Genomic DNA, 11,998 nt, shown 5'->3' with positions numbered 1-11,998 from the left:
TGAATTTGTTACGTAATTTATCTGGTGTCCATTGCCATCTCGGTGGTAGATGCACCTCCCTCCTAGATCGTTTGGAACAAATTGCTAACAAGGTTGTATTAGGTGAAACTCTTTCTCACTTATTTTGGTCGACAACTTCTAATTAATCAACAAAATTTACTTTACTTTATCTTTATTTTCATGCAGATTCACTTAAATACAATGATTTTGTGTTGTCGGGGTTGTCATCAACGTTTCTACTATATTTCTCAGTTGCACTTTTCCGGTTGCAGCAACTAAAATATGATTGCAACAACTATGGAGCAAAGTCCCACTCAGAAGTCAAAATTGTTTCTTAGCCAAAGGTATACAACTCCTCTTTCTTTTATATCATGACCATAAATATGATCACCAAAAGGATAATTCTCTAGCGGCAAGTTATTTTTTATTACGACAATAACATTTTTTTACTTCAATTATTTTATCCCGGTATTAGCTTTTATTAATTCAAATTATTTGATTTTGTAGTTTTGGAAATTTTGCATAAAATTAAGAAGAGATTAAGGGGAGGCAAAGAAAAATAAGAACAAACAAATGGAAAAGGAAAGAGAAATAGAAAACATAGAAAAGGGAAGGAAAGGGAATTTTGGGCCGAAATTGGAACTTAATTTGAGAAGAATATTTCATATGGTTTGTTTCATATATGGTAGGTTTCAATTACTTTATTTATCTTTTTTCTCTTACTACCTCATGTTTTATTTAAAAAATAAGAAAAAATTATAAAAGGTACTAATAACTATAAAAAAGAAGTTAAAATGTAAACCTTTTCGGAGTATGAGGGATAAACTGACTAATTTTTATTGTGAATTTGGATATAGAATTTTCAATAAATTTAAAAATAAAATTTCCGTATGCAGAAACTAAAGTACTATAAATCACAATAGTTAATAACTCATAATATTTATGAAGTATTTCTAAAAATGTGCTCAAAGATAAATTTATTGGGCTTTCAAAAATAAATTTATTGGACTTTCAAATAGTAATAGATTCACATAAAATGAAACAGAGGGAGTATATTTTAATATACATAAACATCTATCTATATATGCAAACACATTCATAAAAAGTGAAAGCACTTTTTATTTGAAGTAGTTATATGACAACCATGACAAAAATAATTTCAAAGGAATTATCACTACATTCTAATTTTATAAATTTTGCACGTGAAAAATAATTTTATAACCGCGCAAAGAACGGCCAAATACACCAGTCTTATTTATAATTGCATTAGAACTCGTAGCAATCAATGTTGTTGACTTTTCAACATTAATATGCCACATCGAACATTTTGTTTCCAGAAACAATTCAGAACTTATTGTTCCTTTATAAACCTAATCAAGAATAGTCTTTCAATTCTAACAAGTCCCATCGACTTTATTTGGAGACATCATATTCTTCAAATTTGTTTTCCACAAATATCTTTCAATAATATGAACTCTTTTGTTAAAGCAAATTGAACAGATAGTGCAATACTGTAATACCATCCTACTTTATAGCAACCGGGAATAGTAGAGTATTTCTATAAAATCACCTCTAATTTATAACATTAAAAATTACTCCGTCCTTCCCATTTTCTGTTAAGGTATAACTATTTGAGGAGTTAATAAGTTTTTCTTGAATTATGATTTTCCAAAATATTTCTAAATTTTTTTATTGAATCTTAGGCTATGTTGACTCCTACTTTTCACATAGTTTTGCAACTATATAATTTTTATTTTAAAAATATACAAAAAATCATCCATAGCCAAATTAACATAAAAAATATATATTGTGATTCAAATTAATTGAAACAGTTTACTTAGAATAGAGGAAGTAGTAAATTAGTAATAACTAATGACAAAGTATAATCATCCTCGAACGAAGAAACCATAGTGGTCAGTCAGAGAACTATCGTAAAACTAAAAGAATTAGGAAAATGAGGGTTATTCTCCCAACAGACAGATTGATCATCCCATAGGGAAGTCTAAGACCCAAGAGATTTCATTTCCAACCTGCCAATATTCTCTGAGGAAGATCTAAACCCATGGCAGACAAAAGATATGCTTTGCTCGAAAACCGTAACCCCTCCACAGGGAAAAAGAATTTTACTTTATGTTTGTTTATTCATGTACCAGGAAACAAACTATATTAATTAATTAAACTTAATTTATACTTAGGACAACATAAAAAATTTAAACAAAGGTGCATATCGGACGTGTCCAACTTTAATTTTTGGTTCAGGTATGCCCACCCTCTTCCTCCCATATCTACCAAATCCATTTGATTATTTGCCTTTTCAAAAGGGAATGTGTGCGTGTTGCTTTCAATTCATCATGCCATTATGAAAAGAGTACAAATTTAATATTCAGTCAAACCAGTACTACTCGTTAACTATACTAATTACTCCTAACTATTCAACTAGGGTATGCCAATATGCCAAATTTATGCAGAATATAGCCGCAGCTAAAGATCTTAGGAATTAAAACTTGCCAATTGCCACATTAAAACCACAAATTAATGTAATATCTCAGTTCTCAACTAATTAAGTGCACTTCCCAAAAGTCACTTAATGTAAATTCTATTTCCACTTCCCAAAAATCCATTTGATGTCTAGAGAGAACAAGCTACACATGTCTCGATATAGAGATTTGGGTAAGAGAATAAAAAAATTGAAGGTCTAGAATTAGGAGGGCATATATACACAAAAAGAAGAAGAAGAAGAAGAAGAAAGGGAAATTCTTGTCTGTCACTTTTTGCCAAGAGATGAGATCACCACTCAATCTCTCCATGCATAAAATTCTCTCTTTACACATCGTAGTTATCTTTTGTAGACTTTTTCACACTCTATTAACTCTAAATAACAAATAAGCAAAGCGAACAAGCAAGTTTCTTTTTGCTTTTTTAACTAACTGATAGTGTAGCACATTAATAAAGCTGAATTAAAGCAACAAAAAAGAAGAGAAAAAGATAAGCTAACATACAAAACACATTTAACTTTTGATCAAAAGTTTCAAAAATACAAACCTAACCCAATCCACAAATTCTCTATAAGAAGGTAAATATCATACAACAATTTTAGCTAGCAAGCCAACCCTATTTTTGTTCATGTCTCCACATACATTATATTTTCTGCGTTTTACAAGAAATAAAAACGTAGAAAATTAAATACCATACCGTTAAAAAACTTCTTCCGATCCATTCATTTCCTTGGGATGAAGATTGATCAACTCAGTACCCCCAAAAGCCCAATATTCAATCAAGAAAATATGATGGAAACACTAATAATTCAGTATGTAAAAAACCAAAAGCCAAAGAAACCCTAAAATCTCATGGAGATGGGCCGAACCCCGGCATATCAGGCCACTGATTAGGGCTGAGAGATGAACCAGCGGTGGTGCTGTTGGTAGCTCCTCCGCTGCCGCTGCTGCTGCCGGCGGAGCTGTTCCAAGAATCCATGTTGTTGTTGATGAACCTCTGTGTCCAAGAACCCATAGGCCTTGTAGGTTGAAATTGCAGGGTTTGATCAGATAGGTAAAAGGATGATTCATTAGACTTTTCTTTATTGACCATTTGGTAAAAACCACTTTGTTGTGGCTCCTTAGGAAGATTATGGAAACCTTGCAACAGTACTGTATTACTAGTACCACCAAATGGGCTATTACTGGGTTGGTTGACACCTTGTGATTGCATGGCAGCTAAAGAAGGCAGAAATCCACCGCTAGAATACAATGAATTCAGAGGCTGAGATCTTGAAATACTGTTACCTGAGAAAAAAGCAGCTGCTGCTGACAAATTGGTTGTCATATTTAAGGCTACTACCGGTGGAAGCTGAGCGCCTTGAGAAGATCTTGATGAGCTTTCACCGGCTGATGAGGAAGATGAACCGCCGCCGCCTCTCGTCGTGCATTTTCCTTTCCGGCGACCACCGCCGACGGGGACATTCCTTAGGGTTCCACCTTGAGTCCAATACCTCCTACAGGTCTTGCAGAAATACCGTGGCTGAGTCAAACTGTAGTTGTTGTAGTAGCAAAACTTAGTGTTGTTTGAATCACAACGAGGGCATTTCTGCGGCGGTGGCTGCGGCGGTGGTGCCACCGCTGAGAGGTTTTCCGGCATTTTCATTTTTCGTTGCTGATTCCGATCACTCTCTCCTCCAGATCTTCCTTGCTCCATTACCAACTTTTTCCGTACTGATGAAAAAGAAACTTTCTAGAGGTTTTATACTGTTTTTCTGAAATAACTTCTTCAATCCTAATCTCACTACAGAATAAAAAATCAGATTTTTTTTTGGTTGGGAGATTTATTAACTGCATGCAAGTCAAAAAGCTCAACTGTGTCAACCCTAGAGATATGATTGAAATTAAATCTCAAACTTCTAGTCAACAAGAAGATTATGCTTCATTTGGGATCATCTCATCTATAAGCAACTTAAATTGAAGAAATGAAATATCTCTATACAAATACAAATCCCACAAAATCAAACACAATCTTGGTAGATTACACCACTTGTGAATGAGGCAAAGAATCAAATAACCACCACCTGGCTTCTTCTGGTTCTCTTGAGATTAGTCTAGAGAAAAAGTTGAGGGAGGACTATAATGAAAAATATGAGTAGAAGAGATGGACTTTTGTGTACGGACGTTGCACGAAGACAAAGTCTGGCAAATAAGCTTTATAAGTCTTTACTTTAGCTTAGAGAAGTTAGAAAAAAGAATTTGGGGTTAATTTGTTGTTTGGGGGGGGGGGGGGGGTGGTGGAAGAGAGTCGCGTGCGTGTCTACATATGAATGTTCAGTTAAAGTGAGAAGAATACTGAGATGGGACCAAGGAGGTAAGGTTTAATGTTCTGTTTCTCTGTTTAATCTCGTCTCAACAAATAAAGAAAAAGAAGCCATAATTTTCAGTTCAACAAACTCTGAGCAGACAAGAAATTGGCAATAAGGACAAAAAATTTGCTTCTCAATAGGCTTCTACGTACTGTACTGTTATCATCAAAAGTAAACTCGAGAGAGAAAGAATTAATGGACAAGTCATTAACACTTTGAAAGTAGTTAGCTAGGGGTCTAGCTAGTAATAGGTGATCATAGGTGTTGTATTTTTTGTGGACCACTAAGGAATATTTAAGAAGGAAGGGGTTGATGAGAAGACGGCGGCGGTGGCGGAGAGCTGCCGGCAGGAGGTGGAGGGTTGCGGTTGTCAACTGGTGTCAAATGGGTTGTGTTAGATGTGTCAGACTAATCAGCTTATTACTCATTTTTTATTCTTTCTCTCTCTACTTTTAGTTTTTCATTTCATTGTCTCTCTTAAACATAATAACTCTGACATCTTCATGCTTATTGAAAAAGACTGGTATACCCACGTCCATGGTTCATAAGACTATAGACACTGAAATTGGCAACTCAATTGACTTGACAAGAATTCCGCCCTCCCCCCACCCCCCTCCCCAAACCACACACAAAAAAAGTGTAGAATGGCACAAAAATTATTTTTAGATATATTAACTTACGGAAAACTGAAAAGTTTTGCTCATCTGTAAAGAGTTTCTTTCCAAGTACTAAGGCCCGTTTGTTCATAAAAATCAAAACCTCAATTTTTCGTAAATGAGTTTTGTGAGTGGTTCCCCTCCCCCCTCCCCCACAAAATTATAATATTTTTTCAAGTAAAATGGGTATTCAAACATAATTTTAATAATATTTTTTAATTTTAATCCAAATACTATTTTTTTACTTCAAAAATTATAATTTTTATGTCCAAACGCCTATAAGTATATATTTTTAGTCGACTATTCTGTTTTGATAATCATATAAATGTTCCATGCAACAATTTATGATCTTACTAGTATAAATATAATATATTTAAGTGATACCCCTGCTGATAATTTAAAGGATTTTAACACAATTATTGTAGATTAATTTGTCATAGCAGATTTTATCATTTTATTAATTATAAAACTGCCCGTGAATGAAATAAAGATAGAGGCTACATTGAATCTATTAGTTAATCTACAGTATTATATCTATCAATTATTTGATCGTTTTAATATTTATATACCATCAATGTATACAATTTAAATCTATACGGTAACTGTAAGGTGATGCATTCGTCACCCAGCCAAACATACACAATAGAGACGATGTTTTACCTAACATTACGGTGCCGAATTGGGCCAACTGTGCCATAAAACAGTCTCGAAATGAAAGAAGCCAGCCCAGCCCCTAGGCAGTTTGCTGCTTAGGTGAGGCACGTGATATGTCACGTGACGTACGGCATCGTGCTATATTCTTGGAGGACCTATGGATGTGCTATGGAAATTACAACTGCTCCCTGACCACACACCCATACTCCTATATATATTTAGATGGTTTTCCAACTTTGATGAGACAAATGCTAAAATATTGAAACCTACTCTTCTACTTATACCTACGGTGTATTTTCAATAAATCATTGAAGCTTACGGTAGGCATTCTATTTAGAAAAATTAAGTTTATATATGAAATTCATTATAAGATGACACGTCATGACACGTGGACCAGTTAAAGAGGAACAAGTGATGAAGAATAATCAAAGAGACACGAGCTTCAATAGGCACGGACAATCATTCAGATAAAAGGCAAGGAAGGCAGGTGCTCGAACCTCTTTATGACGGAAGAGAATGAATCTGATAGAAAATAAGGAATAGATACGAACTATTGAGCATTAAATACAGAAACATTAAGGAATCTGTATTGAATCAAATATGATTGCTTATTGTAACGTTACAATAAATGTCATTAAATGCCATTAATTGACAATAGTGGCTCAATTATGGAAGAAACGAAACGTACCACTTAGAAATAGCTATATAAAAAAGAAGATTGATCATTTGTAAGGATACGAAATATCATCAAAATATACTGGTTTACTTTGTTTTCTTCTGTTCATTTGATTATTATAAAAACCAATTTCTTTTATTCATTTTATATATTGATTATTAGTAACCCGAGTTCTTCTAAAATAAAGCTTTGACCGAAATTACTATTTTTGGTTAAACAAATTGGTTCCGTTGTCGGGAATCTGATAATCGTTTACTTTCTTAATCAATTCTTTCATCAAAACTTACCATGTCGAATAACAACGACAACAACCAAGATACTCAACATCAGGAGAATGATGCGGGTGATAGGACACCACTTCCCTCACCGCGTGATTCACAACGTCAGTCACGAGAAGGAACTCCAGATGGATCTGAAACAAATAATAGGGTTGCAAACGAACAAGCACTTGATGGTGCCTTAAAAAATCTCATTGCTCAACAAGTTAGCAATGCCCTCCAAGCTTTTACCAGCCAATTGCCAATTGCACCACCAACACCAACTCCGAATCAGAATACTTTGGAAAACCCACGTTCCAGGCTCGTTAACTGAGGCACTAGTGGAACTCCAAGCGAGTCTCGCGATGGCGAGCCAGGTAACATAGTTAATTCTGATTTACAAAGTTTAGTTCTAACCTTGCAGAAGCAGCTCAAGGAGCAAAGCGACCATATAGAGCAAATACATGGAGTACCACCTGTAATCAAAGGAATAGACATGGATAAGTACTCACAACAACCATGGAAGCCTAGTGCAGCTCCGGTGCCAATCCCGAAGAAGTTCAAAATACCTGATATTCCAAAGTATGATGGCACAACTGATCCACGAGACCACATGACTGCATTCACAACTGGTGTGAAGGGAAACAATTTAACCAAACAAGAAATTAAATCAGTGTTGGTAAAAAAATTTGGTGAAACACTCACCAAGGGTGCATTAACATGGTATTCCTTTTTACCCGAAAATTCTATAAATTCTTTTGCTGAGCTTGTAGATTCTTTTATCAAAGCACATTCGGGAGTTCAAAAAGTTGAAAAGAGAATGGAGGATATTTTCAAAATCAAGCAAGGAGATTCAGAGTTGCTTAGGGAATTTGTTGATAGGTTTCAGCGTGAAAGAATGATGTTACCATGCATACCAGATAATTGGGCAGCTATGGCTTTTGCCAGTAACTTGAATGAGTAAAGTTTAGAAGTCACGAGACGGCTCAAGGAAAGTCTGCGTAAATTTCCAGCAACAACCTGGAACGACGTTTACAACAGATACAACACGAAGCTGAGGATAGAAGAAGACACTATCTCCCGATCTCAGAAAGAGGAGAAGGTGAGTTCGAGATGTTCAGAAAACGAAAAAAAGGTCCGGTAAAAATAGGTACGAACCATATATAGGCCCAGCAGGAAAAGACTCATGATCAAAGCAGGATAATTCAAGGTACGATCATAGATTAAGAAATAGAGAGTCGGGTTCGTCATCGAGATTTGGGAATGATCGAAACTCATGGGAAATTCGAGATAATGATAGGAACTTGAAGGCAAGATTTGGCGGTTAAAATTTCAATGTTAGTACTTCAGAATTGGTAGAGGTGTTAAGAGGCATGGGCGATAAGGTGCGTTGGCCAAAGAAAATGAGATCAAATCCAAACAGGCGCAATTCTGATCACTGGTGCGAATTTCAAAACGATCATGGTCATAAAACGGTAGACTGCAGATTGCTACAAGGCGAAGTTGATCATCTATTAAAGCAAGGGTATCTCACTGAATTATTCAGTGAGAAAGATAAGCAACAATACACGAAGAACAGTCAGGAGCCCCCTAAACCTCCTTCTCCCAAAAGGACCGTTAATGTTATAAGCGGGGGCGAAGAAATCAATGGTGTAATGTACACAGCAGCCAATAAAGTTTCCAAAGTCACAATTACCCATGGGAAGCGGGTGCAACATGTCTTAGAGGAAGAAAGCATTACGTTTGATGATGCAGATGTGGATGATATGTTAACTCCACACAACGATGCACTGGTAATATCTCTAATTGTACATGATACTAATGTGAAATAAGTTTTGATTGATCCAAGGAGTTCTGTGAACATTATTCTGCTAAGAGTACTGCATGAGATGCAAGTTGAAGAAAAACTAGTACCAAAGGCGCATACTTTGTCTGGATTCGACAATTCCAGCGTTATGACGAAAGGGGAGATAACACTTACTACATTTGCAGAAGGGGTTATCAAAGATACAAAGTTTCAGGTGGTAGAGATGGAGATGGCTTACAATATGATTCTCGGGAGACCATGGATCCACGAGATGGATGTCGTTCCGTCTACCTTACATCAAGTTATTAAACTTCCATCACCATGGGGAATACGTCAAATCTGTGCGGATCAATAGACATCTAGGAGAATCAACTCTGTAGCAGATTCAAGTACGAGAAATGAAGAAAAATAGCAGTTACAGAATCTAGTTGAGGATACCACAACACAAGCCTCAATTGAACAAGGGCGAATAGATGTGGACTCAAGACCCGATTCCATTCAAGAACTAGAAGAAAATGAAAACATCAAAACAACGATTGAAGAGCTGGAGGCTGTATTACACAATGGCTTGAAAGGAAAGTCTATGTAGGGGCCAACCTAAGCCATGACATGAAAGGTAAGTTGATTGAATTTTTGAAAACTAATGTGGATTGTTTTGCTTGGTCCCATTCTGATATGACATGAATACCGCTGGAAGTAATGACTCATAAGTTAAATGAAGACCCATCATATCCACCTGTCAAACAAAAATAGAGAAAGCAAAGGGCTTTCATAAATCAGGTGATTCAAGATGAGGTCCAAAAATTATTAAAAATTGGGTCTATCCGCGAGATAAAGTATCCTAATCGGTTAGCCAATACTGTTGTAGTACCGAAAAAGAATGATAAATAGCGAGTTTGTGTAGATTACACAGACCTTAACAAGGCTTGTCCTAAAGATTCTTTTTCATTACCATATATAGATCAACTAATTGATGCTACTGCAGGACATGGGTTGTTAAGCTTTTTAGATGCGTATTCAGGGTACAACCAGATCAAAATGGATCCCCTAGATGAAGAGAAAACTTCATTTATAACAGACATGGGGACTTACTGTTATAAAGTAATGCCTTTTGGTCTCAAAAATGTTGGTGCAACGTATCAAAGATTGGTAGCCAAAATGTTCCAAGAACATTTAGAAAAAACTATAGAGGTCTACATAGATGATATGCTCGTCAAAACTCAACATCCAGGGGACCATATATTGCACTTGTCTAACATGTTTCAGATCTTGCGAAAATTCAAAATGAAACTAAATCCTGAGAAATGTGCATTCGGCATTTAATCAGGTAAGTTTTTCAGTTTTCTTGTTTCTAACTGTGGTATTGAAGTAAATCCCGCGTAGATTAAAGCCATTGAAGAAAAAGTAAAAAAGAAGTGCAGAGATTGACAGGAAGAATTGCAGCCTTGGGTAGATTTATTTTCAAATCATCAAAAAAATGTTTTAAATTCTTTTCAGCTCTTAAAAAGCAAGATCAGTTCGAATGGACTGAGGAGTGTCAATAAGCACTCAAAAACTTGAAGACATACCTGTCAAATTCGCCGTTGCTCGCAAAACCAAAGGTTGGGGAATGATTGCTCATATATCTTGCTTCTCCGAGGTAGCGGTAAGTGTTGTTTTAGTTCATTAAGACCAAGGTAAACAATCTCCAATTTATTATGTCAGCAAATCATTATTAGACGCGAAGACGTGGTATCCTCAATTAGAAAAGTTTGCACTTGCACTAATCATGACATCTAGAAAACTAAGGCCTTATTTTCAATGTCACCCTATTACCGTAGTAACTGCTTATCCATTACGCAATATATTATACAAGCATGAGTTTTCAGGTAGGTTAGCCAAATGGGCTATAGAATTAAGCAAATATGACATCACATACCAGCCTAGAACCGCGATAAAGTCTCAAGTGTTAGCAGATTTTGTGGCTGATTTTAGCCAAGGAATGCAATTAGAAGCAGAAAAAGAATTACAGGTGTTCAACGGATCTAATTCGAGAATTTGGACCTTGTTTACTGATGGCTCATCTAATGTAAAGGGGACAAGCTTAGGGATTATTTTGGTACCACCTACGGGTGAAACCATTTGACAAGCCATTAAATGTCATTCTATAACTAACAATGATGCAGGGTATGAAGCTGTGATTGTAGGTTTAGAACTGGCAATGGAACTCGGCATTAATCAGATTGTAATCAAAAGCGATTCGAAGCTTGTAGTTAACCAAATGCTGGGGACTTATACAGCCAGGGAAGCACAAATGCAACAATATTTAGAGAAGGTACGGTATTTGATTAGGCAATTTTAGACCTAGAAGGTCACGCAGATACCAAGAGATGAAAATGTCGAGGCAGATGCCCTAGCCAATTTCACATTTGCGGTAGACGTGGCAAGCAATGAAAGTGCTTCCATAATTCATTTGTTTCATTCAGTACTCGATCTAGACAAAAATGAGGTAAATTATAATAACTTAACCTAGGATTAGAGGAACAAGATTGTTGCTTTTTTGTAGTATGGTACCGTCCCTGAAGACAAGAAAAAAGCTCGCGCGCTTCGAAAAAAGGCTGCTCGATATTGTTTAAAGCAAGGCAATCTTTATCGAAAAATGTTCGGTGGTCCCTTAGCAAGATGCCTTGGGCCTTCTCAGACGGAATATGTAATGAGAGAAATACACGAGGGGCATTGTGGGATTCACGCAGGAGGAAGATCACTGGTAAGAACCATGATCAGAGCAGGTTATTATTGGCCTAAAATGGAAGAAGAAGCGGAAAATTTCGTGGCTAAATGTGATAAATGCCAAAGATACGGTAATAACATGCATAAACCAGCGGAGTCGTTGCATACAGTCATTGCGCCGTGGACTTTTATGAAATGGGGGATGGATATCGTGGGTCCACTACCACAAGCAAAAGGACCGTTAAAATTCTTGCTTGTACTCACTGACTATTTTACTAAATGGGTGGAAGCAGGAGCATTCAAACAGGTGCGAGAAAAAAAGGTCAGAGATTTTATTTGGAGAAATATCATATGTCGATTCGGTGTACCAAAGGAAATCGTGTGTGATAATGGCCC

General features: G+C 36.2%; 3 protein-coding genes across 3 annotated transcripts; 2 read left to right on the top strand and 1 right to left on the bottom strand.

The window, feature by feature from the left end:
• Positions 1–2,996: 2,996 nt before the first annotated feature.
• LOC104225242 (dof zinc finger protein DOF3.2-like) lies at positions 2,997–5,371 on the bottom strand. The gene has a single exon (XM_009777002.2). It carries the CDS (start codon positions 4,189–4,191, stop codon positions 3,346–3,348), a length of 846 nt encoding a protein of 281 aa, XP_009775304.1. The 5' UTR covers positions 4,192–5,371; the 3' UTR covers positions 2,997–3,345.
• Positions 5,372–8,459: 3,088 nt separating this feature from the next.
• Positions 8,460–9,248, top strand: LOC138884203 (uncharacterized). The gene is made up of 2 exons (XM_070165249.1): positions 8,460–8,854; positions 8,936–9,248. The coding sequence occupies exons 1-2, from the start codon at positions 8,460–8,462 to the stop codon at positions 9,246–9,248; spliced, it is 708 nt and encodes a 235-aa protein (XP_070021350.1).
• A 1,413-nt stretch (positions 9,249–10,661) lies between these two features.
• LOC138884202 (uncharacterized) lies at positions 10,662–11,370 on the top strand. The gene is made up of 3 exons (XM_070165245.1): positions 10,662–11,004; positions 11,059–11,207; positions 11,359–11,370. The coding sequence occupies exons 1-3, from the start codon at positions 10,662–10,664 to the stop codon at positions 11,368–11,370; spliced, it is 504 nt and encodes a 167-aa protein (XP_070021346.1).
• The last annotated feature ends 628 nt before the right edge of the window (positions 11,371–11,998 follow it).

Source organism: Nicotiana sylvestris, chromosome 2 (assembly GCF_000393655.2).
Source record: "Nicotiana sylvestris chromosome 2, ASM39365v2, whole genome shotgun sequence".
NCBI classification, from domain to species: domain Eukaryota; kingdom Viridiplantae; phylum Streptophyta; class Magnoliopsida; order Solanales; family Solanaceae; genus Nicotiana; species Nicotiana sylvestris.
Note: the sequence above shows the minus strand (reverse complement) of the source record. Positions and strands in the feature narration are given on the sequence as shown.

What these genes read in the sequence shown, in the direction of transcription:
- LOC104225242 (XM_009777002.2), bottom strand. Translation starts at nt 4,191, where the DNA reads ATGGAGCAAGGAAGATCTGGAGGAGAGAGTGATCGGAATCAGCAACGA.
- LOC138884203 (XM_070165249.1), top strand. Translation starts at nt 8,460, where the DNA reads ATGGGCGATAAGGTGCGTTGGCCAAAGAAAATGAGATCAAATCCAAAC. An exon ending in GATGCAGATGTGGATGATAT is followed by an intron (nt 8,855 to 8,935) that starts GTTAACTCCACA and finishes GATTGATCCAAG; the next exon opens with GAGTTCTGTGAACATTATTC.
- LOC138884202 (XM_070165245.1), top strand. Translation starts at nt 10,662, where the DNA reads ATGACATCTAGAAAACTAAGGCCTTATTTTCAATGTCACCCTATTACC. An exon ending in TATTTTGGTACCACCTACGG is followed by an intron (nt 11,005 to 11,058) that starts GTGAAACCATTT and finishes ACAATGATGCAG; the next exon opens with GGTATGAAGCTGTGATTGTA.